Source organism: Pristis pectinata, chromosome 5 (genome assembly GCF_009764475.1).
Source record: "Pristis pectinata isolate sPriPec2 chromosome 5, sPriPec2.1.pri, whole genome shotgun sequence".
NCBI classification, from domain to species: domain Eukaryota; kingdom Metazoa; phylum Chordata; class Chondrichthyes; order Rhinopristiformes; family Pristidae; genus Pristis; species Pristis pectinata.
In genome coordinates this window covers 78,539,020-78,566,631 of record NC_067409.1, presented here as the reverse complement: position 1 = coordinate 78,566,631, position 27,612 = coordinate 78,539,020, and the positions used below count along the sequence as shown (strand labels likewise).

At 41.6% G+C, this 27,612-nt stretch overlaps 1 protein-coding gene across 1 annotated transcript; it reads left to right on the top strand.

The window, feature by feature from the left end:
- The first annotated feature begins 780 nt into the window (after nt 1-780).
- On the top strand, nt 781-27,438 carry adnp2a (ADNP homeobox 2a). Its single transcript, XM_052017097.1, has 4 exons — nt 781-913; nt 15,553-15,671; nt 16,725-16,814; nt 20,535-27,438. Exons 2-4 carry the CDS (start codon nt 15,564-15,566, stop codon nt 23,223-23,225), a joined length of 2,889 nt encoding a protein of 962 aa, XP_051873057.1. The 5' UTR covers nt 781-913; nt 15,553-15,563; the 3' UTR covers nt 23,226-27,438.
- The last annotated feature ends 174 nt before the right edge of the window (nt 27,439-27,612 follow it).

Genomic DNA, 27,612 nt, shown 5'->3' with positions numbered 1-27,612 from the left:
TAAACAATTTGAATTCCTACTGGACTTTCAAATCTTAACATTTGTTGAAGAACTTTACATTGAGAATCAACCACCAAAGTGATCCAAGGCATCTTCTTGACTAACCAACATTAACCTACCAATTTCACAACCAACTCAATTGCATATGTCAAAGTGTATTCAACTTTTGGCCCACTATATTCATTACTATCTTATACACACAGGGATCATCAACATTTAACCCCTTGTTAATCAACACTGCCATAATGGAGTGCACACCATTCCTGTTCTAGGTTGACTTATCACTCATACATTCTGAGATGAAATATTCACTTATACAATCAGAAATAACCTCCACTCATAAGCTTCCTTTGTTACTCTTACTAACTAGTCTTCATCCATTAATGGGCACTCCTTTCCCATTGGAGACCAATCCAATGGCTTGGCATGGCAGCACGTTGATGCAACCCCCCACATGCAAAGGAGGCCAAGTGTTAAATTTCTCCACGTGGTTATTTCCAACTATTGAAGTCATCATGCCACGCCCCTCTAATCACGTCATAATGACGTAATCCTTTAATTCGCGCGAGAATTACACATTGGGAGGGGGTCTCCAACACAACTTAGAGTGATAAGATGCAACATTTGGGGAGTCAAGTTTATTATGCATTATTTATTTTTGGAATAAATGTCAGCAAACTGTTGTGATTTATTTTAATATATGCAAACCACACTTTATTCCTATTGGTCAATTCAACGATATGCAAATTATGCCATACGTCACTTCCAGGTGGAATCGAACGCCATTTTGTCAAGAACGTTACGGTTGTGAAGTGAATTTGTGATTTAAAAAAAACATTTATTGGACATTTTTCATTAAGCATTTAGCTGCGTGGCAGCGAGCAGGTGGAGGAAAGTTCGACGCCAGCTGAAGGTTAGTTGGGTGAGGGAAATTGGCGCGCAATATTTTAAGTGAGAGGGGCGGGGTAAGAGCTCCCTCCCTCAGCCCTGCCTGGTAGTGAGGGGGGCTGAAGGAGCGGCTCGGCATCGCTCCCACTCAACCCCAGTGCACCGCCCTCTCCCTCTTTTGCAAGGGCCATTGCTCCTTGCGTTTTGCCCCTCGTTGACAGCACTGAGCAGTCCGGGAGACAGATGCTTTCGGGGCTGGTGCTGCTGCTGCTGGTTTTTGCATGGAGGCAAACGTGGGCCAACAGGTGAGCGAGTGGAGCCCGGGCGGCGCTGCAGATACCTGTGCGCGAGCGGCTCCAGGGCACACCTGGGGCGCGCGCCACCCCCGGAACCTGGCACTGCCGCCGGCCCGGGACCAGGGCCCGCACACAACAGCCGAATAACAGCAGCAAAAACATTTCCCTCGCAAACCAAACCACCGGCGTGAACTGTTGCGGTGGGAGGAGAATCCTGCAATTTGGCTCCTGCGCAGTAATAAGCGCATGAAGGTTGTCATTTTTTCCTTTCAAAAAGAAAGTAAATTCAGTCCACGCCTGTCTCAGTGCGTGTTCAAGGGGATGATGTCGATTTTGGGAAGTTTAGGCAAAAACAAAAATCGGTCGTATGGACGGCATCTTTAATAAAGTGTGGAAAAATGGATGTGCACTTGTATCTTTCAGGTTATCATTGGATTAACGTGCTTCGTTTATTGCAAACAATACATTTTTTGCCCTGATTAGTCTTATAACGAATAAGGAAGAAATTTGATTCGAGAAAACATTTTACAGTAGCAATGTGGCTTGTCACAGGTGATAGTAATCTGTACTTGATCAAGATATTAGGATTTACACATAGATGAATAGGCAACGCATGCTTGTGAATAAGCAACAGGTCAAAAATGTAAACAAACATCCAATTGAAACACATTGCAGGGCGAAGTTAAACCAGACTGGTTGCAAGTATCAGATGCTAATTTTTTAAAACTAAATAAACAATGAATTTTACATTAACCTAATCTTGGTGTTTATAGTACTCAAGCAAAATTATACCTTGTTTACTTTGGCATAATTTCTAAAAACTTCAAATTTATCAGCATTTCTTTGTTTCTTCCAGTCTTGCAAGCTATTGCTACACACGTGATCTGACGGTATTTATTTCTCTGCTGGGGCTCCTGGCAAATAGGAACCAAATGGGGGAGGAGTTTGGTTTGCTGCTGGTCCAGGCTAGCCACGTGACTGTCTCCGTGGTAACAGTAGCTTATTGGATTGAGTGGTGTGATTGGAAAATACATTTGTCATTGGTCAGTTAGATGCTGCAATTTATTGGCTTGCTGCAATCATGTGATCACAATGAAGTGCATCACAAGGAGTTTCAATTGATATCTTTTGCCTGGGATGCAAAATTTGTCATGGCAATTGTCTGAAACAGAAACAGGCCATTTGGTCCAACTGTTCCCTGCCAGTATTTAGCCTTCATAGGGGCATCTTCTTCCAAAAGTGTAGCACTGCAGATGCCGGAAACCTGAAAAAAAGAAAATGCTGGAAATATTCAGTAGGTTGGGCAGTGTTTAGTGGAGAGGGAAAACAAAGGGATATATTAAAGCTGTGAAATGCAAGTTGGAGCCGTGCTGAAACCCGAAAACCAAAAGGAGGATGTTGGAAATGTCCAGCAAATTGGGCAGTGTCTGTGGAGAGAAAAATGAGTTTACGTCACAAATACCAACATCGGCATTTCTGTCTTGTCTTCCTTGGAATCCTGTTGATCTCCTTTATGCCCTTATCTGACATCTCTTTTAAGTCCATTCATGTTATTGTTTGGACCACCTCATGCTACATTTTCTGCGTAACAAAAACTCAACTGAATTTATTTTTGGACAAATTTGGGACTCTTATTTAGTTTTCTGACTCTAACATAAATGGAAACATTGCTTTGGTGTCTACCTCATCAACCCCATTCATAGAATCACAGCACAGAAGAACCCATTGTGTTCATGTTGACTAAAGGAATTTGGGTTACTTCCACTTTTTTCAGCTTTTAGTCTAAAGCCATGCCAGTTGTGGCTCTTCAAGTTCTCATTCCAGGCACTTGGTGAGGGCTCCTGTCTCTGTCACTCTTTCAGGCAGTGCCTTCCAAACATTCACCAATCTAAACTTCTACCTATTCATTTAAATCTATGGCCCCTTGTATTGATCACTTTGCCAAAGGAAATGGACCTTATTATTTGCCCATGCTAGGCCCTTTTTTTTGCACTTGTTTTGTTTTCCTTGTTCCAAGCAACCACAGCCTTAAAAAGTCTTTCTTCATAACTGTACATTCTCAAGACCTGCTTAGATCTAGCAGGTAAATCTCCTCTATAGTCCCTATAGTGCTCTTGCATCCTTCCTGTAGTGTGATGACCAAAACAGTAGGAGCAGCACAGTGGTGCAGCTGATAAGAACTGCAGTGTCACAGTTCCAGGTACTGAGGATGAGAGCTTCAAGTTCCTGGGAGTGAACATCACCAATAGCCTGTCCTGGTCAAATCACGTAGAAGCCACAGCCAAGAAAGCTCACCAGCGCCTCTGCTTCCTCAGGAGGCTTAAGAAATTTGGTTTGTCCCCTTTGACTCTCACCAACTTTTACAGATGCACCATAGAAAGCATCCTATCTGGATGTATCACGGCTTGGTACAGCAACTGCTCTGCCCAGGACCGCAAGAAACTGCAGAGAGTTGTGGACACAGCCCAGCGCATTACGGATACCAGCCTCCCCTCCTTGTACTCTGTCTTTACCTCTCGCTGTCTTGGTGAAGTCGCCAGCGTAATCAAAGACCCCACCCACCTGGGACATACTCTCTTTTCTCCTCTTCCATCAGGTAGAAGATACAGACGCCTGAAGGCACGTACCACCAGACTTAAGGACAGCTTCTACCCCACTGTGATAAGACTATTGAATGGTTCCCTTATACAATGAGATGGACTATGACCTCACGATCTACCCTGTTGTGACCTTGCACCTTATTGCACTGCACTTTCTCTGTAGCTGTGACATTTTACTCTGTACTGTCATTGTTTTTACCTGTACTACATCAATGCACTCTGTACTGACTCAATGTAACTGCACTGTGTAATGAATTGACCTGTACAATTGGTTTGTAAGACAAGCTTTTCACTGTACCTCGGTACAAGTGACAATAATAAACCAATACCAATCATGACCTCTTGTACCGTCTGTGGAGTTCGCACATTCTCCCTCCAACTACTTGGAATTCCACTAGTGCTCTGGTTTCTTACCACATCCCAAAGACATGCTGGTTGACCATTGTAATTTGCCCTTTCTGTGTGGGTGGGGTAGAATCTGGGAGGAGTTGATGGAAATGGGAGAAGAAAAGGTTCGTGGAGGAATGGGATTGCTTGGACTCAGTGGGTGGAAATGGCCTCCTATGTTGTAAACAAATGTGAATATACATTATTCTAGCTATGGCCACTAATATTTCAAGCAGTTTAGCATCACCACTGTGCTCTTATATCCTTTGCCTTGGTCAATAAAGGCGAGCATCTCATATTACCTAAAGCAACTTATCAACCTGCATTGTCACTTTCAGGGATCTGCAGACATGCATTCCAAGATCTTTTTAACGCTTCTTTAATATCTTACCATTTATTGTGCATTCCTTTGCCTTGTTTGCCTTCCCAAATGCATTCATTCTCACTTCTTAATGAATTCCATTTAGCACTTCTGCATTCACCTAACCAGTCTGTTGACATCTTCCTGTAGTTTAGAACTGTCTTCCTCATTCAACCGCTTGACCATTTCTTGGTATCATCAACAGACTTCTTAATAGTTAATCATTTTACATATACCACAAAATGCATAAAATCCTGACTGCATACAGCCCAGCAGTCATTAAAATTTCCATCAAGCATTAGCCTTTGCTTTCTGCCACAGAGCCAATTTTAAATCAATTTGCCATTTTCCCCTTTTCCATGAGCTTTTGTTCTCTTGATGAATCAAGACTTTGTCAAGTGCTGAATTTGATGTGTACTAAATCAGACGTTCTATTCTAGTTGCTTCTTGTTCTTTCCTCAGGAAGTCCAATTAAGTTAGTGAGGCGACTGCCTTTTCTTAACCTGTGCCTCTCAATGCTGATTTATGTGATTCCTTAGAATTTTTTGAATGCTTTACCCACCACTTATGTCAGACTGACTAATCTATAGTTAGTTTGCCTATTCTCACTTTCTTAAACAACAGTACCACATCAACAGTCTTTCACAACCACATCATATTGCCTTTAACCCAGGTGCAGTGGTAAATTATTGTCAATGTCTGTATTATTTCTTCCTTTTAAGAGCTTAGGATGCATTTTATCTGATTCTGGCAATTATCCACTTTTTAAAAAAAAGCTAGATCCTGTAATATGACTCTTTTAAGTTCATAATTTCTAATACTTTACAATCTTCTTCCTTAACACTAATGCCTATGTCAGCTCCCTCTTCCCTGAAGACTTTATTCAGAACTTTACATGTCTTTTGTCTCCACAATCAGGCTTCGAGTTTGGTCTCCAGCGGGACCCACTCTTTCCTTTCTAACCCTCTTTTCCTTCACATTTATAAAATATCTTGGGGATTTCCTCAATTTTATCTGCCAGTGTTTTATTTTCCAGTGACCCTGATTGACTTTCTAATTATCTTTTAAATTTCATGCCTGCAACTTCTATACACCACCTCCAGTTTTGAATGCTTGGTATCTGTTGTAAGTTTCTTTCTATTTTCTGCTCTGCCTGTTCCTCAGTTAACATGGGTTTCTCGATTGGGAGCTATCCCTTTTCTTTTAATGGGTACTTGTTCTGAACCTTCACTCCATTTGTAAGTATTGGTTCCTCAGCTAATTCCTCCTTTCACCCAATCTAGTGGTTTTCAAACACTCTACCTTAGCCACCAATGCAATGCAGGTCATCTGCAGTTATTTATCATTCATGTATTTTTGAGGACTTCAAAATAGTATCAACTATCAAAAAGAACATAGTTCATTACATTGAAAAAATTAGTGTTTAAAACAAACTGTTACTAACCTGGCAAATAGAGAATTAATGACTGCTGGTGACACAACTAAGCTATCAAATCTTGCTGCAAAGCACACAGTGATGGTGCAGATAAGCCTTTCTCCTGCCATCCAGCCAATTGGTCAATATTCAAAATGTGTGAGGTGGCAGTGGCGTTCATTGGCAGTTAATTTAAGTATTAGCACCTTGGCCGTTTTGACCAATCTATGATCGGCTCTTCTACACTCGTGTTTAATGTGTTCCTTTCAACCACCTCAGCCTTTTCTCATCACTTAGTGTTTGTTTTCTATCTTCCCTGGTCATGTTTTTTTACCCCTTGATATCCTCCCTTACAACAGCTCCACTTTCTCAGTGATATTGATTTCTTCAACCAAGTTTGTTTTGTTTGAACTTTTTTCTTTCTTTGAGCTCTCACATCCACTCCCTTTGATAGCTTCGATGGTCTCTATCACAGACTAGGACATCTCTGATCGTTTGCTTTATCCTTCACCGTGATCCCTATCCAAACTTGTTTTTATCTGTGTTTGTGAATGTGGTTAGCTTTCCCCAAGTAATGTAGTCAGCTATATTTTCTAATGTCTACCCTTTATTGCTCCATTTGTTATAATCGAACTGCTCAACCATTTTCTATTTGATCTCCATTGAAACCCTGTTCTCTCTTTTGGATTGTGCTTCGACATGGTCCCCATCTCTATTTCATTGTTGCCAAGAGTGCAGACCTGACCGGGATTCCTGGTTTCCCCTTCAATCAACAGACCTGAATGGAGTGCACTGAGCAAGATTGGGCCGTGCTTACTTGTCAAGGTTGTTTGTTACTAGCTTGTAGATGTCTTGTCACTGGATTGAATCCATTTACCTCTACTGTGTTCTCTCATCCTCTTGCTCATTAAGCCAAGCCTCCCAATACATCTCTGTCTTTAGTGTATCACCCTGGCACATATTCTCTTGATTATCTTGTTTCCCTCCTGCACTCATGAACTTGTTTCCACTAAGCAGCAGGTCACTCAATTTGCTGATGCAGGGTTTCAACCTGAAAAGTCAACAATTCCTCTTCCCTGCCACCCCCCCCCCGCTCCTCCTCCTCCTGCAGAGTTCCTCCAGTAGATTGCTTGTCACTCATCTTGCTATCCTGGTTACTGTGCTTCCTGATGTTGCAAAATCATCTGTCTCCCAAACTGCCAACCCTACCTCTTCAAAAATCCCATCATGAACCCCTTGAAACTGCCATCCCATTTTTGTTTTTTTCTTTTATCTTCCCATCTGTGTGCTTTCCAAATCTTTGCCCGTCTTTTCTGCAGTTCTATATTTGAATCTATTGCATTATATTTTCTTTCATTCCCCCACATTGAAATGGTTCTAATCAAAATCAGAATTTTTGTCAGCAAGCACCTTTTCTGATGAAGGGTTGTCAGTCTGAAACGTAAAATTTGCTTTCTCCAGAGATGCTGCCTGACCTGCTGAACATTTTCTCTTTTTGTCTTGCAAATTACATTGAATGACAGTGTCTGGCACACTCTCCCTGTGCAATACAGGGATGGATATAATCCTCGCACAGAATATCCAACAAAAATAAATAAATGAGGGTTGAGAGAATAGTTTTTGCTTTTATATAACAATTTCTACACTGCAAAAGTGGTCACACTTTATAAAGCATTCGGGATGTTCCTTCATTGTGCCAAAGTAAAGGTAATTGGTAATTTGTTATTGTCACATGTACAGAGATGCAGTGAAAAGCTTTTGTTTGCATGCCATCCAGACAGGTCATTCCGTACGTAAGTAGACTGAGGAAGTACAAAAGGAAAACAATAACAATGCAGGATATAGCATTACATTTACAGAGAAAGTGCTGTTCAGTTAGACAATTAGGTGCAAGGGAAATGACAAGAGAGATCAAGAGTTCATCTTTATTGTATAAGAAGTCTGTTCAAGAGTCATATAACAGTGGGATAAAAGCTGTTCTTGATCCTGTTAGTATGTGTTCTCAAGCTTTTGTATCTTCTGCCCAATGGAAGGGGGGTGGGGGGAGAGATGAGAGAATGGTATTGCTCATGTTGGCTGCTTTCCTGAGGCAGTGGGAAGTGTAGGCAGAGTCAATAGAGGGGAAGCTGGTTTTTGTGACAGACTAGATGTGTTCTCAATTCTGTAATTTCTTGCAGCCTTGCTATACCACGCTGTGATGCATCTGGATAGGATGCTTTCTAAGGTGTATCTGTAAAAACTGGGGACGTGCTGAATTTTCTTAGCCTGAAAGGGGGCAGAACATTCTTCCAGGGAAGGGAAACAGCTAGAATCAATATGGGATGGATGTCTCTTCAGGTTCTGCAGACAAAAAGCAGGTATAGGTGGTAAATTTGGATTATCCCCAGTAGTGCATATTGGTGAGTATAAGAGCTGGTGTTAATGTATTGGAGAAATGGTGCAGGAAGAAGGTTGGATTGGGACCATTTCTGGGGCAGGTGGGACCTGTAGCAGATGGATGAATTTTTCTTCAGTGTGACTGGGGGCTGATATTCTTGGGGTGGGTGGGGGAGGAAAACTAACTTTAGCAGGTAAAGAGGTAACATGAAGTATTGGAAGGAGAAAATGGGGAAACAGCAGCATTAAAATTGTTATTCAAAAATAGTGATGAACTATAATGAGTCATCTTGGGTGGCTTTGAATTGTGTATTCTAAATACTTGGAATGAGATCAATGAAGTTGGTGAGTTGCAGGCACAAACTGATTCATTCATATTATATAGTGGCAATAATGGTATAGAAGTGATAAAGATTGGCCTAATAATGACTGGCAAATCAATGTTAAGAGTAAAGAGGGAGGGGAATTTCTGAAATGATGATGGGTGTTTTAGGTCCTTGATTATGTGGAATGAAGTGGAACATATTTAGTTGTAGGATCATTTAGGAAACAGCATGGTTATGAAGAGTGACAAAGAACAAACAATTCTGGGAATACTCATCTGTATTAAGAGCTAATTTTAATGATTTTAAAGGGTATTTGGCTGAGTGGTATTGAAATTCGAGTTTGGAAGGTTAAACAAAAAAAGATTTTCGTAACTTTTTGATGTTCCAAAGCACTTTTTAACCAATTAGTTGAGGTAGTGTAGTGACTTTTGTAATGTAGAAAATATGGCATCCAGTTATTACACAAGATCAAGTGAATAGAAATGTTGTATCCACTATTTTTATGAAATTGATATAGGATTAAATAGTGGTAGGTAATTGAAGATAATTCTTCAGTTTCTTTGTGTGCAGGTTTCACAAAAAAGCCCTGACAAATCCACATAATTTAGCACTCTCACAGCACCACAATGTAATTTTATGCTTAATTTCTGTGTTCAGACTTGAACCTGCAACCTTTCAGCTAACGGAGTTACTAGCTTGCCTCTGTGTAAAACAATAAATGAGTAAATCTTCACAGGAGATTTGTACCCAGCTTCTACTTAAACCCTCTTGTGAGAGGAAAAGGTGAACTGCTCCCTTGGTGACTGATTAAAAAAGAGACTTGTGATCAATGTCAGATGGCTAATAAAGTAACAAACTTGGCTAAATATGAAAGGCTAGAGAAGTGACTAAGATATAGGAGGGCAAAGATAATGTACAAAAACTAGATTAGTTGGCAACAGTTAGAGGGTGTTGATTAAAGAAAAGATGTGGTTGATTAGAGACTAAAACATTCATGTAGTTGAAGAAAGGGCTTGCCTGAAGTACCTAAAGAGCACTTGTCTTTTTTAGACGAAGATAAAAGTAGATGCTGTCAATGTTATAATGGAATAAATAGAGTTTATACTGGATAAAAGAAGAGAGAACACATTTCAAAGCTTGGCAGAAGTTGCAAAAGAAGTTGCCTGGGCCAGAGTGAATCCACCCTGCGATGCTGAGGGAAGTGAAGAAACAAACTGCAAAAACTCTACAATTTTGCAAGTCTGTAAAATGAAGTAGTGCCAGAGGAGGATGGATCCAGCAATCATTCTAGGTGTAGGGTGTGGACTTATAATCTGAGACAAAATTAATTGATGCTTGGAAAAATATCTTGATTGATGGTGACTTTGTTAAAAGGCGATTGCTTTTTGATAAGGAGTTATTTGAGAAATTCACTGTTGGTGGTTAAGGGTAGTGTGGTTGTGGTTGCTTGTAAATGGGCTTTCGAAAACAATCTAATAAATACCACGTAATAGACTTATTGAGAAAAGAAGCTTTTGATTAAAGGGGCTGAGAGCGATGTTGGATCTGGCAACAGTCAAATCCAACAATGATCATTCACCAGTTTTCTCTCTGCTGTTAGTCTCCTAGTCAATTTTGTACCCACACTTGAGCTCTAATCAATTGCTCAAAAAGAAATTAATAACATCTCAAGGTTAATTTAATTTTATAGTTGCTGGAAAAATGCCAGCCCCACAGTGTGAGGAAACATCCCAAAAGAATTTTCACTTGCTTTAAAATGTACATGCTGCCTATTAAGATGCTAGGAAACCATGGGGGGGTGGAGGGACGTCTGCAAATTTGAGAAAAAAATCTTGTTCTACTTCTGCATACAGAATAGGATTCAATTTTAATGGGTTCCTAAGTTTGGAATGCTGGTGTTCAGGGAAATTTACCTGATACAAGAAGTATAACATGCATGTACAGCAAGTAATTGGGAAGACAAAAGAAGTGTTGGCTTTCATAGCTCAAGGGATGGCCTACACCCATAAGGAAATCTTGCTATAGCTCTGCAGGGTATTGAGACAGTTCTGGTCTGCCTTTAAAGGTATTCCTTCCTTGGAATCAATAGAGAGTCATTTCCCCAGTTTGTTTCCTGAGATGAAAATGTTACTTGAAAGATTAAGTAGATTGGGCCTACACCATGAGTTCTATAAGTATAAGAGCCTCTTACTCTCCTATCAGATTCCATCATCCTCAGCCCTTTCACCTCTCCCTCTCACCTCCCAGCTTCAGTCGCTATTCACACTCTTTCCCCCGTATACCTATCGCCCCCCCTCACCTGGATCCACCTATCACTAGCCAGCTCTTGCTCCACCCCTTCCCTTCACCTTTTTATACTGGCTATCTCCCCTCTCAGTTCAGATGAAAGGTCTCCACCTGAAACATCAATTACCCATTTCCTTCCATAGATGCTGCTTGATCTGCTGAGTTCCTCCAGCATTCTTTTTATTGCTGTAGCAAAGGGGACGGTCTGGCTCAGCCCTCTTGCACCATGGCCATGGAGATGCAGGAGCCCAAGGGCCAGAAACCTTACAGGGAGACGGTCGGCATGCTCTCGCTCCGGCAGATGGGTGCGGAGCGAGAATATATCCTGTCGGGTAGATGAAACTCATCAGCCTGGGAAGGCACTCCATCTAAGAGAGGGAAAACTCTGATTTCAAACCTCCGCTGCCTTGCGGGAAAGGCTACGAGAGTAAACCCTGAGGACAAATCCGGAGCTGGAGTCCCTAAGGCAGTTTGACATTGTCTTCAACCTCGTTCTGGCAACTCCTGTATTGGCTTTTGCCCTTCCCTTGAACAACATCGGTGGTGTGGAGAGGGGAGGCCTACTGCATGGGCAACTGCCAGTCTTCCATACAACCTTGCCCAGGCCTGCGCCCTGGAGAGGATACTCCAGCGTTGCCTCACCGCGATGGCACAACATGGAAAGCAGCAGACTACCGGTTATAAGCCTGTGCTCGATTGGCGTAGAGCAAGGTGCTAGGGGTTGCTCTCGACGGAGGGAGAAACCATAGCATCTCACTGGACAGCTACCGCCCGCCTTAAGCTGGGCAGCCCCTAGCCAATTAGGTGCTGTCCCGCCACAGTCCGCCCGCTCCACTGGGTGCGTGGGGCTTAGGGATACAAGTATCCCGAACTGTGGACTGCAAACATTGCACCAGGCACAACAAGAAGACAAAAAAAGAAGCCAGCACTCAGACTAGGATGCTGGAATGTATGGACCATGACCACTGGTACATCAGATGACCTTCGGGAGATCAGCGACTCATGCAAGACAGCAGTGATTAACAATGAACTGCTGGACTCCAAGTGGACATCGCAATGCTCCAAGAGACATGTCTTGCAGGATTGGGACCTCTATGTGAGAGAGACTATACCTTCTTCTGGCAGGGCAAGGGCTCAGATGAGACCAGAGAGCAAGGTGTCGGCTTTGCAGTGAAGAACTCGCTGCTGAAGATGGTGGAGCCTAGCGAGAAAGGGACGGAGCGGATTTTGTCACTACGACTCCACACATCTGACGGGCCTGTCAACCTTGTCAGCATCTATGCCCCAACCCTCTACACAAGACGTGAAGGACGAGTTCTATGATCAGCTCTCAGTGACAATACAGGAAATCCCAAGTCAGGAATAGTTGCTGCTACTTGGCGACTTCAACGCCAGAGTGGGCGCCGACCACAACTCCTGGCCGAGCTGCCTGGGGCGGTATGGGTTTGGCAACATGAATGATAACGGGCAATGACTGCTCGAGCTTTGCATGCTCCACGAATTGTGTGTCACTAACACCTACTTCCAGACCAAAGCTCAGCATAAAGTGTCTTGGAGACATCCCTGCTTGAAACATTGGCATCAGCTAGACCTGATAATCACAAGACGCTGCCACCTGAGAAACGTGCTCATGACTCACTCCTTTCAGAGTGCCGACTGCGATATGGACCACTCTCTGGTTTGCTGCAAGATCAGACTTCAGCCAAAGAAGATGCACTACGCCAAGCCTCCAGGCAAGCAGCGCAATGACACTAGTAAGACCCAACACCCAGACAAAGCGGCGGAGTTCATCAAATCACTGGAGGATGCTCTCCTTGCAGACCCATCAGAAGGGGATGCTCTGCAGAGATGGGAATCTCTCAGGGACACTATCCACAGCACTGCACTCAAGGTCTTAGGGAAGAAACGGGGCAAAACACAGGACTAGTTCGAAGTGAGCTCAAGTAAGCTCACCACTGTCATTGAGGCAAAGCGTGTTGCACTACTAGAGCACAAACGCCACCCCACCCAGGCAACAATGCAAGCGCTAAGGACAGCAAGAAGCAGGGCTCAGAAAATAGCCAGACGCTGTGCAAATGACGACTGACTACAATTCTGCGAAAGCATCCAGTTATCATTTGACACAGGCAACATCCATGGAATGTACGAGGGGATCAAGAAAGCCATCGGTCCAACCCAGAGCAACGAAAACAGGCGAGACCACCAAGGACAAAGGCAAGCAGATGGCGAGATGGGTGGAGTATTACTCTGAACTCTACTCCAGGGAAAACAGCGTCTCGGACAGTGCACTAGACGCCGTGGAATGCCTCCCTATCATGGAGGAACTGGATGCATTGCCGACTGCAGAAGAGCTGAGTAAAGCCATCGACAGCCTGCCCACTGGGAAGGCACCTGGATTGGATGGCATTCCACCAGAGGCCATCAAGTGCACAAAGGGTGTCCTACCAAACCACCTGCACGAACTACGCTGCCAGTGCTGGAAAGAGGGAGCAGTGCCGCAGGACATGAGAGACTGCAACATTGTCACCCTATATAAGAACAAAGGGGACAGAAGCGACTAAACTACAGGGGGGGTCTCTTTGCTGAGCATCGTCGGGAAAGTTTTCGCCCGTGTGGTCTTGAACAGACTGCAGAAAATCGCCGAAAGGCTATATCCCAAATCTCAGTGTGGCTTCAGGTCAGAACACTCTACAATCGACATGATCTTCTCCCTTCGACAGCTACAAGAGAAATGCAGAGAGCAAAGACAACCGCTCTACGTTGCTTTCATTGACCTCACGAAGGCCTTCGACCTTGTGAGCAGAGACGGCCTGTTTAGAATCCTCACCAGGATTGGTTGTCCCTCGAGGCTCCTCAGAATAGTTCAGTCATTCCACACAGACGTGAAGGGCGTGGTTCAGTTTGACAGCTCTTCTTCGGAGGCCTTCAACATCCGCAGCGGTGTGAAGCGGGGCTGTGTGCTTGCCCCCACCCTGTTCGGCATCTTCTTTGCAGTCGTGCTGAAGCACGCCTTTGGACCATCAACAGATGGTGTCTACCTCCACACCAGATCGGACGGGAGGCTGTTTAGTCTGTCCCAGCTAAGGGCGAAAACCAAGGTTCGTGAAGTATTCATCAGGGACATGTTGTTTGCAGACGACGTGGCACTGGCAACACACTCTGAAGAGCAACTGCAAAGCCTCATGGACAGCTTCTCAAGAGCCTGCTAGGACCTTAGGTTGACCGTCAGCCTGAAGAAGACGAACGTTTTGGGTCAAGGTGTTGAGACCCCCCCCCGCCATTACCATCAACAACTACGAGCTGGAGGTAGTCCACAAGTTCATATACCTTGATTCCACCATCACGGACTGTCGGACTGTCTCTCCCTGGACTCCGAGATCAACAGACGGATCGGACAAGCAGCCTCAACATTCGCCAGGTTGGCAAAGCGAGTCTGGGAGAACAGAAAGCTGACAACACACACCAAGGTTGCAGTCTACAGGGCCTGCGTCCTCAGCACGCTGCTTTACAGCAGCGAGACCTGGAGCCTCTACTCCAGACAGGAGCGGCGTCTTAATGCCTTCCACCTTCGTAGCCTGAGACGCATCCTGGACATCAAGTGGACTGACAGAGTCACCAACAACGAGGTCCTGGGCCACGTACATTGCATGCCAGACAGGAGGATCCCGAAAGATCTGCTGTACGGGGAGTTGGCCTCCGGCAAGAGAGTGCAAGGACGGCCCCATCTTCACTTCAAAGATGTCTATAAGAGATATGAAGTCACTAAACATGAATGTCGAGAGGTGGGAAGAAATTGCAAGCGATTGCTCTCGCTGGAGGCTGGAACAACACAGAGGTCTGAAATGAGAAGAGAAGTTAAGGCTAGCTGCTGAAGAAAAGCGCACTCACTGGAAAAACAGCGCCAAAGCAACACAGGAGGACAGCGCCTTCAAGTGCAGTCGCTGCAGCCGAGACTGTCACTCCCGTGTAGGCCTCTACAGTCACAATAGACGCTGCTCTACCACTACCGACTGAAGCAAGACTCTCCATGCGCAGATCCATGGTCTTGCGAGACTAACGGATGCCACCAAACCACCTAGCAAAGGGAAGGAGGGTTTAAAGGGATTTGAGTCGTGTGAGAGGGTTTGGTAATGGAGATCCTGAAGGGTCCCAAGAACCAGTTTCCTTGCAATCCCCATTGCATATTTGCAGCTTGTGTCATCAGCACCTCCTTTTCCCCTGCATGCCATCTTCTTGGATTTCACATAATATACCATCTTGGCCCAACCTCAAGACATCAATATGGATGAGAACAGAATAGCGAGGGAGCCACACAAAAGTAAGAAAGAAAGACCTAAAAGATACGCAACCTCAATAAGAGAATTTGCGGAATGCCTGGTTAGAGACTGGGAGGGGTTACTCAAGATAGTTGGATAACTTTGCACCCATCCTTGTGAAAAATGTTGCTGCCGGTGTAAGAAATACTTCTGATGTGTATTTCTTGTATATTGTGCTCCCAGGCTTGGTATAAGTGCAAATGAAAACATTTGTCATTGGCAAAATGCAGGATTTAGATTCCTGAAGGGTGATTCTTAATGTATTATTACAATGATTAATTTTCTTCTGTTTGTTCATTCAGAAATAGTAAAAATGTATCAGCTTCCTGTAACCAAGTTGGAAACAATCAGAAAGTCCAGGAAAAAGGTGAAGAGGATCTTGTCTGATATTGGTCTACAATACTGTAAAGAACTGCTGGAGGTATGTGGCATGGTGTGCCTGTAAAGGCAAGGAAAAGGAAGAAATCGCTCATGGCTATGAAGTTTGCAGTGTAGAAATAAACTGCAAAAATAATGTGCAACATTTAAATTCAAATAAGTATTCTGAATGTATTTTCTCATTTAAAATGGAAGATATCAGGCTTAAATGAAAGCATAAACAAAATAGGTAATGCAGAGTATGGGGTTGATCATTTGGTACTTTTTTTGCACTTTGTTAGAGAGAAAACAGGTGGATCTATTGACCTGTGGCATTAGTTGTGTGGGATTAATGTGGTTGTTTTAACTGTTGACCCCTTTTTGATATTTCACTTTATCTCCTTAACTTCCTATCTCCACTAAGTGATTGGTAGTTGTGATTATTACCTCACGTAATCACATCCCATTCAAGGTGGTAGTCATTATTCCTGGGAGGGGAGCTCAAATGGAAGTGTCAACAATGGTGGGACTTAAATAGATCAAGTAATGCACTTAAGTTTATTACTGTCTGTGTAAAATCTGACCTGGAATCGTGCGTAGAAAGGGAATTGGTCTTTGTGCTCGCTGATATGAAAATCAAGAGAATTGATCAGCCAACCTTTTTGCATGACTGGGCTTCCATTGTGCTGCTAATGTTGTGAATGGAATTGCTTTTCTAGGATTACTTTTGGTTCTGGATATTCAAGTATGCACACTGAAAACTTGCAGGCATTGCAAGTGCCAATATTGACTTCACACAGTAAAATATCTGGTAAAATGCTAATGTAATAAGCTTCAACTACAACTGTGATGTTGGGCTTCCTGTGCCTGTGTACTGATTCAGACTATCATGGAATGCTAATTTTCCTCTGAATTTGTGAATTGGCATTTTGGCATGTTACTTGTTAGCTTGTACTGTTCAGAGAGCCTTTTTGAGTTATCAGTGTAACAGGCCCATCTGTTGGATGTACTGTAGTTTGAAAAAGATTCACTTTATAATGTTCATAATCTTCTGGACACTGAACTGCATTCTTTGTAAATGTCTCTGTGTTAACAAGTAAAATGCTTTTATTTTCAGGAATTTAAAAGTTATAATCCAGGGGATTACTACATGAAAAACACATCATGGACTGACTTTTCAATATGGCACCCAAGTAAAAAGTCAAAGGTAACCTTGATGCTTAAATTACATTTCTCCATACAATGTGTGTGTACACTTTATGCTATATTATATATTCAATGCAAGTGGGTTGTAAAGGTACTTTAAAAGATTAAGAAACCTTTTGTCAAAGTCAACCTACACTCTGTAATAAATCAGACAACAGCAGAACCAAAGGATGTACAATAAATGCTTTATTAGTTTTACACTAGTGGGAGTTAGGGATACAGAGAAAGAGTAAACAGTGTAACCTGAGCTTTGTCTTAGGCTCACTCAAAGAAGCCCTGTTTACTGCATACCTTTATACCCACTTTTGTGGGAAAGCTTGGTGGGAAGTTGCACTTAATAAGGCAGTTGTTTACATAAGCTTTTAGCACAAGATATGTCTAAAAAAAACTTTCTTTCTCACTCACACCTGGCCTCAAATCCAGTCAAAACTATAGTCACCCTATGGCTGTGGTAATTCCTTTCTATGGGAAGCTGACAATGAGAAGCATACCATTAACCCTTGCATTCCCAGTTATCTTTTACACCTTCATAAATAGAGTCAGTCACCAACGTATCTCTTGGCTGATACTTTTGTTAGTATTTATGACAGGCTAATTGGAGGATATGCTACTTTTTAAATTTTACCTTGTGTAGCTTAAACCTCAATGGAAGTAGCCTTTGAAGACCCATGGAGTTGCCATTTACTGTACACTTTGCTCTTGCATTTGACATCCCAAAATGCATCACTTCATACTTGTCAGGAATAAACGCCATCTGCCATTTCTCTGCCCAGATTTCCATCTGTATCCTTTCAAAACCTTCCACAACCCCACCAGTTTTCATGTCATCTGAAAACTTGCTAAGCAGAACATCAACATTTTCATCCAAATCATTTGAGGTCCCAGGACTGATCCTTGCAGAACGCCACTGGTCACAGACCTCCAGTCAAACATAACACCCCTGCACCACTACTGTCTTCTTTGACCAAGCCATTTTTGTGTCCAATTGATCAACTCACCATGGATCCCATGTGACTTAATCTTCTGGACCAGTCTACCATGAAGGACCTTGTCAACATCCACTGCCCTATTCTCAATCACCTTCGTCACCTCCTCAAAAGAAACAAATCAAATTTGAGAGACAGGACCTCTCCAGCACATAGTCATATTGACTATCCGTAATAAGCCTATGCTTTTCCAAATGTGAGTAACTGCCATCTGTAAGAATCTTCAATAATTTCCCTACCACTGATGCAAGGCTCACCAGCCTATCAATTTCTTGGATTATCACTGTTGCCCTTATTAAATCCAGCAATCTCCTCCATAGCCTCCTTCAGTATTCTGGGATAGATTCCATCAGGACCTAGGGATATATCCACCTTAATGATTTTCAAGATACTCAACACTACCTCATCCTCAATATTGACATGCCTGAGAATATCAATGTACTCACCGTCATCCATGTCCTTCTCCCTGGTGAATGCCAATGCACTCATTCAGAACCTTACCCACTTCCTCTGGCTCCACGCACAGATTCCCTCCTTTGTCCTTGAGTGGACCTACCTTTTCCCTCACTACCCTCTTACTCCTAAAATGTGCATAAAATGCCTTGAGATTCTCCTTAAACCTACTTGCCAGGGGCTTTTCATGGCCACTTTTAACCCTTATTCCAAGTTCTTCTCTGCTTATTTTCAGCCTATAAAATCATATAACTTGAATGGGGGTGAAGTCATTGTGATTAAAAACAGATTTCTTTGGCTGCAGTATCATCTTCTTGAGGGAAATTAAGTATGGGTAATAAATGCAAAGCTTGACTATGGTTATGTACAGTGGTGTGCAAAGGTTTGGGCACCCCTGGTCAAAATTTGTTACTGAGAATAGCTAAGTGAGTAAGCGATGACCTGATTTCCAAAAGGCGTAAAGTTAAAGATGACACATTTCTTTAATATTTTAAGATTACATTTTTATTTCCATCTTTTCCTTTTTGTTATTTTGAAACTGTAAAAGGGCCCGAAGCAAAAGTTTGGGCACCCTGCATGGTCAGTACTTAGTAACACCTCCTTTGGCAAGTATCACAGCTTGTAAATGCTTTCTGCAGCCAGCTAAGAGTCTTTCAATTCTTGTTTGGGGGATTTTCACCCATTCTTCCTTGCAAAAGGCTTCTAGTTCTGAGAGATTCTTGGGCCGTCTTGCATGCACTGCTCATTATCCTGTTGTAGAAGCCATCCTCTTTTCATCCTCAGCTTTTTTTGTTTTACGGACGGTGTGATGTTTGCTTCCAGAATTTGCTGGTATTTAATTGAATTCATTCTTCCCTCTACCAGTGAAATGTTCCCCATGCCACTGGCTGCAACACAAGCCCAAAGCATGGTCGATCCAACCCCGTGCTTAACAGTTGGAGAGGTGTTCTTTTCATGAAATTCTGTACCCTTTTTTCTCCATACATACCTTTGCTCATTGTGGCCAAAAAGTTCTATTTTAACTTCATCAGTCCACAGGACTTGTTTCCAAAATGCACCAGGCTTATTTAGATGTTCCTTTGCAAACTTCTGATGCTGAATTTTGTGGTGAGGACGGAGGAAAGTTTGGAGAAAAAAAATGTGCAGAATTTCATGAAAAGAACACCTCTCCAACTGTTAAGCACGGGGGTGGATCGATCATGCTTTGGGCTTGTGTTGCAGCCAGTGGCACGGGGAACATTTCACTGGTAGAGGGAAGAATGAATTCAATTAAATACCAGCAAATTCTGGAAGCAAACATTACACTGTCTGTAAAAAAAAAAGCTGAAGATGATGGCTTCTACGACAGGATAACAATCCTAAACACATCTCAAAATTCACAATGGACTACCTCAAGAGGCACAAGCTGAAGGTTTTGCCATGGCCCTCACAGTCCCCCGACCTAACCATCATCAAAAATCTGTGGCTAGACCTCAAAAGAGCAGTGCATGCAAGACGGCCCAAGAATCTCACAGAACTAGAAGCCTTTTGCAAAGAAGAATGGGCGAAAATCCCCCAAACAAGAATTGAAAGACTCTTAAGCTGGCTACAGGAAGCATTTACAAGCTGTGATACTTGCCAAAGGAGGTGTTACTAAGTACTGACCATGCAGGGTGCCCAAACTTTTGCTTCAAGCCCTTTTCCTTTTTTGTTATTTTGAAACTGTAAAAGATGGAAATAAAAAAGTAATCTTGCTTAAGAAATTAAAGTAATGTGTCATCTTTAACATTATGCCTTTTGGAAATCAGGTCATCTTTTGCTCGCTTAGCTATTCACAGTAACAGAAATTTTGATTGGGGTGCCCAAACTTTTGCGCGCGCATGTGTGTGTGTACACACTTACTTTCATAGTCACAGGAATTTCATTAGTAAAGCTTTCTTCTGAATTGCCTTTATGTACTCTCCTGGTTCTGTTTGCAAGTTAGAAATCTGACAAATAAGGCTTCCCTCCCATAATCTGTATTTCCTGTTTTTAATGATATTGTAGAGTGCTGCATTGTCAGAAGTGCAATCTTCTGAATGAGATCTTGAACCATAACGCCTGTTCACCCAGTGTCCTAGCTGATATTTATTCCTCAAACACCATGGAAAAGCAAACAAACTGCCCATTCCAGTCTCAGACCCTTTTGCAAGCAAGTTTACATTTTTAAATTTGCAACTGCACTGATAAACATTCTTTAGGCATAAAATGCCTGAGCTCATGAAAGTAAAAGAATTTTGTTAATACAGGCTTTTTGTTTGCAGGCCTATCGAGCAAAACCGTATTTCTGTAGCCTATGCGATTTCTCAACAAAATTTATTTCTGCTTATAAGAGTCACATGCGATGTTTCCATGAGGATGAAATGGATATGGAAATGTTGGTCAGCTGTCCTAATTGCACATTTATCGCTCACCCCAAGCATATGAAGAAGCATGCCAAAATATTCCATATTGATACTCGGAAAGCATCCAACATTGCTAACCACGTCAACACAGATCAAGGGAGACAGATGCAACCCAAAGTGTATCAGGGCAAAATGTCAAATCTCGTCCAGCCAGTTTATTTTTGCAGAGTATGTTCCTACAAAGATGTATCATTGTATGGCATCAAGAAACATGTCTTTCTATCCCATTTTGGCAGTTTAGTAAATACCTACATCGGTCAGGTAGAGGACCAGGTAGAGCTTTCGGTGTACAAGTATTTTTGTAAAGGATGCCAAATGAAAATGGTCACCTATGATGCCTTACTATATCATGTTCTGGACAAACATAAGGAAGTGGAAGGTCCAGTGAGAGCTACAATTGGACACATAACAGAACTGAGACCCAAGCTACATATTGCTCCTAAGCCTCAAATAAGCCAGACTTCTTTGCCAGTGCCTCTCAGTGTGAATTCAGCAGTGTCATCGTGTAACGTCAGACTAGCTGGACAAATGCTTTCCTGTGTGAAGACTGCTGCTTCGGCACCCACCATTAGACCAATTGGTCCAGTGCTCTCATGTGTGAAAACAGCTGCTTCAACAACAAACATAAAACCATCTCTTCCAGTAATTTCCAGCATGCAGTCACCAATAACAGCACCCGTACAACAGTCACTTAATGTATTAGCACTTCCTCAGAATTTTGGTCCAGTGACTTTGGGATCATTGAGACCAGCTATGAATGCTTTTCCTTTACAAAGCAATCTGATCCCAGTTACTGTAGCTACAACTGGCCCTGGAGGAGCTTCAAAGCCAGGCCAGGTCAACCTTGTGCCTGCTACTTTTCAAGTGGGCCAGAATAATCTTGCAATTAGAGCAGTGGGTCCTGTCCTTCCTCAGGCATTTTTGATGCCACAAGGATTGACTGTGGATCAGACAGTAAGACCCAGTATTCCAGGAAATGTTTTATCAGCCAGTTCACAGACAGTTAAGCATCTAATTCAGAGCAACAAACACGTTAATGGCGTTCCTGCATACACACTAACTCCAGTTCAGTTCTCCTTGCCTGTTGCTTCAACTACTACAACAAACCACAAACCTGGGGTGCTTTCTACAACACAAGTGCCACTTAATAATGCCCAAACAAATAAAATGACATCTGTATCTCAGCAACCACTAAACGAACCCTCAGTAATAACTGTTGCAACAGTGGAGCAGAAACAGAGTCCACCAATACCTGCAGTTACTCTAAATTTGACAGCACAGAGTACCAAAGCTCAACAGTGGAAGAGTTGCTCCATGTGCAGTGCATTGCTACCACTGAGTGCTTATGATAATCATGTTGCAACTGCACACAAGGCCGAGGAGCCTAGTGACAAACCTGAGAAGATTGTAGCCTGTGCTACTTACCTGCAGAGAGTACGTGCTCACATATGCAAGTGTCTTTTCTGTAGAAGCTACGTTCATAAAAATGTACTCATTTCCCATTTGCTGATGCATGGCCTAACTTGTTTGTTCTGCTCCTTGACGTTCCATGACCTATCAAAATTTTCAGAACATGTCAAGGCCTCGCATGCTGGGCTAAGGTTTGAATCTGTTGAAAATGTTAAAGATGGAGTTTCAACTTATAACCAAATAAATGGTGGCAGCTTTAACTTAACTGTTAAGTTGCCAGAAGCTAAAATTGGCCCTAATGATATTCACTTGACACTTATTCCAAACAAAATGTCTTCTCCTCATGCACCTTTAGTAATTGAGGTGTGCAGACAAAAGGAGGAGGAAGAGGAAATCATCATGAAACCTATAACAGAAGAGTCTCTAAGCTCAAAGTGTCCTTTTTGTTCAAAACATTTTTCCAATTTAAAATATGAAAAGCATTTGCAAGAAAGTCATCATGTGGCATCTATGGTTCATCCACTGCTGAAAATACCATCGTTTAAGTGTATTCACTGTCTTGGTGTGTACACAGATAGCATGGCAACTTCAACAATCACTCTTCATCTGTTGCGTTGCAGAGGCCTTAACAAACAGCAAGGTAATGCTTTGCCAAAAAACACTATGCAGTCAAAGCGTGCATTTTCAGAAAATGGCAGGAAATCAGGGACTGAACCAGTTTCAAATGGTGATGGAAAAAAATTGGCATTGTCACCTCCAAAACGATTAAAGACTGATGTAGTAGCAACTGATTATGAAGTTTCTGCCCAAACACTGAATGACACAGCTAACACTTCACACTCCGTACCCTCACCAGATCCATCAACAGTTTTGGCACTAGTTCCGAAAGGATTTGAGAGTCGTCCCTATGAAGAAAGAAAGGGGTTCCTTCTTGACTACTTTCACAAGCAACCTTACCCTAGCAATAAAGAAATTGAGATGTTAGCTTCAATCTTGTGGCTATGGAAGAATGATGTTGCTCTCATCTTTGGCACAAAACAAAAATTGTGCTTGAAAGCAATGAAGTACAAACCATTTGTGCTTTTGGGATTCAACATGTCAGAACTTAAGAAAGTAAAGCACAGTTTAACACTGAGTTAGATTTGATTTGGGGAACAAAACTGGTTTGAACAAACAACCAGAATATTGAACAGAAGTTAGTGTGTCTACCTTGGTCATGTGCTACAAATACAGGGAGCCATCCATACTCAAAGACAATCAAAGAAAAAGAGTTAATGTCCTAATCATTTTCCTTTAGGGGTTGCCTTCCTGTGCCACACTGGTTACAATTCCTTGTGGTTGGAAGCTTGAGATCAAGATGAATCTAAGTGGAAATGTTTAACTTGAATCCTGCTTAAAACCAAAAAATGTTATGTTTATTTAAAACCACTTTATATGGTTGCTCTGTGGTTTGCAGAAAAATGTAAACTTGTGTAAAGGCAGGAAGAGATTTATTGGTATTAAGCACAGATACAGTACATGATAGGCTTTGCTGTCAATGTTACAAGATTGAGTTAATGTGCAACACTGACTTTTTCTTGGCTCAATTTACAAAGTTCCTGCCTTGCAGTGTTTTAAGTTTGAAATGCTGTAAACAGGAGGGTGAGAAGTATAGCTTATTTGGTCAAACGATGCAAAGTTGCTTCTGGTGTTGCGTTTGTTGCGTCTGCATAAGCCCCACATTGCCCATTTCACAGTTCCAATGGTCATGAAGGCTTTCGAACTCAACCTCCTCCTGCCTTGTTTTACCTGCTTTTCACTACCATAATTTTGTATTTATTTCCACAGATGGTTAAACATCAGACTGTCCTCATTATCCAATAATTAGTCATACATTTCTCTAATGTTGATGTGCAATCGCTTGTATTTTCATAAACAATGGAGACTAAATAATATAGACTGTAAATGGGAGGTAGTTTATAAATTTAAATTTGCTCTAATTGCACGAGCAATTTTCCACTTAAATTCTAGGATATTTTATTTAAAGGGCAATGCCTGTTACATGACTGAAATCTATCTTGCATTGAATTTGTACTGTAAAGTATTAGCTATTTTTCCTCCCTTCATTTGTCACTTCTGTTACATTAAACACTAATACTATTAAATAGCCATTGAATGCTGTCTGGTCAGCTAGTCAGAAGACAGCATACATTTGAACATTTCAGAATTGCCAGGTAGCTTGATATTTTGGCAATGTTCAAATGTGGCCTTGCTTTTAGATTGTATGCCTGAAATGGGGACATAATATCTCAGATCTAACTTTTAAGTGCTGTTGGAAACTGCAGCATTTATTAATTTTTTGGTGGTGTTTTGGTCTGAATTGTATATCATTATTGATCAGTAAGAAAAATAAATTTGAGTTACCATTTGCTACAGCAAGCTGATTGAAGTGTTGGGAAAGCTCCAATGAAGAGGATGGAAATTTTTAAACAAATAACACTCCACTATAGTTCTTGCAAGAAACTACCTTCTCTCTCTCCACGCCCCCCCCTCCCCTCCACCCCCCACTGCAAACCCAAAGTGTGTGCTAGGTAGCCTTGGCTGGTTCACTTCAGGATTGATTGAGATGTTATTGATAAGGAATGTCAGTGGTTTTTGCAGCAACAAACTTCACAGCTTTTGCCAGTCATGGGAGGAAAAGATTGCAGGATTTTTTTAATAAAAGCACAAATGTCCTTTTTAATCCCTTCATTTTCTTTATCTTCCAGTTTTTTTGTGATCTTCCTTTCCATTAAACTATTATTTACCTTTTAGTTCAGAAGGGAAAATTGAGAAATGATACGCAGTGACCAGAATCAGCCAATTAAATAAGTGCAGTTCTGTTGCTGCATTAAAAACTGAAAATGCTGGTAAAACTCAGCCAGTTAGGTAGCATATGTGGAAAGAGAATATGGTCGACTTTTTGGGTCTGCAACCCTTTGTCAGAGCTCGTCAAACTGAACTGACAGTTCTGATGAAGAGTCACAGACCCAAAACGTTGATAGTCTCTTGCCACAGCAGTTTCCTGAGCTGAGGATTTCCTGCACATGCAATTTTTAAAAAAATTTTCATCTGTTGCTGCATTATCCACTTACGTTCTACTGATCCCTGCCATGTTTACTACCTGAAAAAATGGACGAAGGATCACATCTTGGACTGTGCCATTTTCAGTTGTGGTGACATTTGATCCTTAGGCCAGCAGAAGAAAAGGGGAGGCGGTCATCAAGGTACACATCAGCTGGAACATGACAATTTTTAAGAGTTAGCAGTAAGAAAAATGAAAACCAAGAGATTGTCCTTAACCATTTTAAATTAATGGTTGTCTACATCATGTACCTTGATTCAAGTAATTAAACGTGATTGCACTCGATTTCTCAGTTCTGAATGTTTTCAGAGAACCATTGCACACACTTCCAGGTTTTAATGCATAGCCTTCATTTTATTTTACTGCAATTTTGTTCTCACTTGCATAATACAGTAACTATGCATGATTCCATACTCAACAGTTATGATCTCCCTGAAACAATTAAAATCGCTCTATGGAAGATAATTAGTACTTCACAAAAAATACATTGTATGACATGAAATTGGGTTTGTTAATGTACTTATTTTAAACCAATTTTAAAAAAAGATTTAAGAGACTTATGATTAATCTTGACAAAGTGACTGCTTTTTACCATAGGATAACCATAAGTGTTCTAAACATTTAGTCTTTCAAAATGGCAAAAGCCTTTCTAAAATTACTTGAGCAGTGGTGATGCTCAAGGCCAAATGACAGAATTTTGTTTCTGCACTGATTAAATATACATTGCATTTTTATGCATATTACTAAACGTACATGACGTGGGGTACATGTATTCATTTGTGTACGTCTCCAGTACTTGACTGGTAGTAGAAGCTTGTTAAAACTGTCCTTGTTGATAACTGGTTTACTGTTATTCACCATAGCTGGTTTGTCTTAGTTTGTTCTCATAGTGGTTGTAATTTCAGTACGAAACAGGTGCTTGTACATGCAACTTCTGTGTTGTGTTGACAATTTGTGTGCAGTTAGTGATGTAATTACTTGTACATAGTAATACAAAGTACTTTTTTTAAAGAAGCATTTTCTGTATTTGTGCAGTGATTTGTTTTGTAAAATGACTTTTCTCTCCCAGGGTGGAAATCCTTTTTATGAAATACATTAAGGTTTTAATAACCTCAGAGGGGTTTTATGCCATTTTTTATATTCATTGTGAGTAGTTGAATTTTGCCCAAGTACAAAATAAAAAAAATGAAATTCCTTTTTGCATTTTTGTAGCATTTGATCAGTGTTCCTCTTTTACACAGATATGTGACATGAAATATTTGAAGGCAGATAAATGGAGATGTTACATTGTTTGTTTAATTTATCTGTACCACTGATGACGGTACAGATTTGTTATGGTGTTTGACATGACCCCACAAAAGTAGGCAAGACCTATTGAATTCCAAGTCAACCTATAATGCAGTAACTTGCCAATCAACCTACAATCAACTATAGAAATGTTGTAGTCATACAGCACAGATATAGGCTCACTATTCAGAGGCCCTCCAATTTGTGTCATCTGCAAACTTAAATCACACCTCTGACATCCAAGTTGTTTATGTATAAAACAATAAGGGTTCCAGTACCTATCCCAGTGATACACCACTGGTCACAGGGCTGTAATCACAAAAGCAACACAAATGTCCTTTGTTTCACCAGAGGTCAACACTCAAGTACACACTACAAACAACACAACTTCTAAAGTGGAGTCAATAACATGTTGTGTATTAGCATACTAGAGAATGGTACCAAAGCACTTGTTCAAAAAACAAAAGATGAGAAATGAACCTCACAGACAGAGGTCAATCAAACTGGCAGCAGGGATTGGAGGGGGTTGTGTAGGGGGAAGGGAAGAGTCTGCAACCAAAGCACATCACATTTTTAACAAAAACACAAAATACTGGAAGAACCAGATCAGGCAGCATCTGTGGAAAGAAAAATAATGTTTCAGGTTGAAGAATCCTTCATCAGAACTTATTAGCAACTTTTTGAAAATTACTATTCAATCCACTACCACCACCCTGTCAGGCAATTCATTCCAGATCACAACCTTGAAAAACCATTTCTTACCTCTGGCTCTCTCGACAAATACCTCAACTCTGTTTCCTTGGGTTACAGACTCATCTGCTGATAGAAGCAGCTATTCCATTTTCTCTGTCGTAACTCTTCAGGATTTTGAATACTTATAATAAGCCTCCTTTACATTCTTGGCTCTGATGTGAATAATGCTAGTTTCTCAAGTCTCTCCATGCATTAGTACTCTCTCCTTCCTTTGTCATTTCCTTTAGGGATGGAGATCAAGAAAAAAGTCAGTCCCTTACGCAGTTCTGGTTTGTTTGCTGCTCGTCTGCGAGATGAGCTGAAATATCCTAAAATGTCCCATGAATAAATATTGGCATCAAAATTTCATTTATAAAGCACAATTCATGGTTTTAGGTCATCGAA

Bases quoted from the DNA above. Each gene is read 5' to 3' on its own strand.
- adnp2a (XM_052017097.1), top strand. From the start codon at position 15,564: ATGTATCAGCTTCCTGTAACCAAGTTGGAAACAATCAGAAAGTCCAGG. The intron at 15,672-16,724 runs GTATGTGGCATG...TTTTATTTTCAG, and splicing joins ACTGTAAAGAACTGCTGGAG to GAATTTAAAAGTTATAATCC. The intron at 16,815-20,534 runs GTAACCTTGATG...TTTTGTTTGCAG, and splicing joins ACCCAAGTAAAAAGTCAAAG to GCCTATCGAGCAAAACCGTA.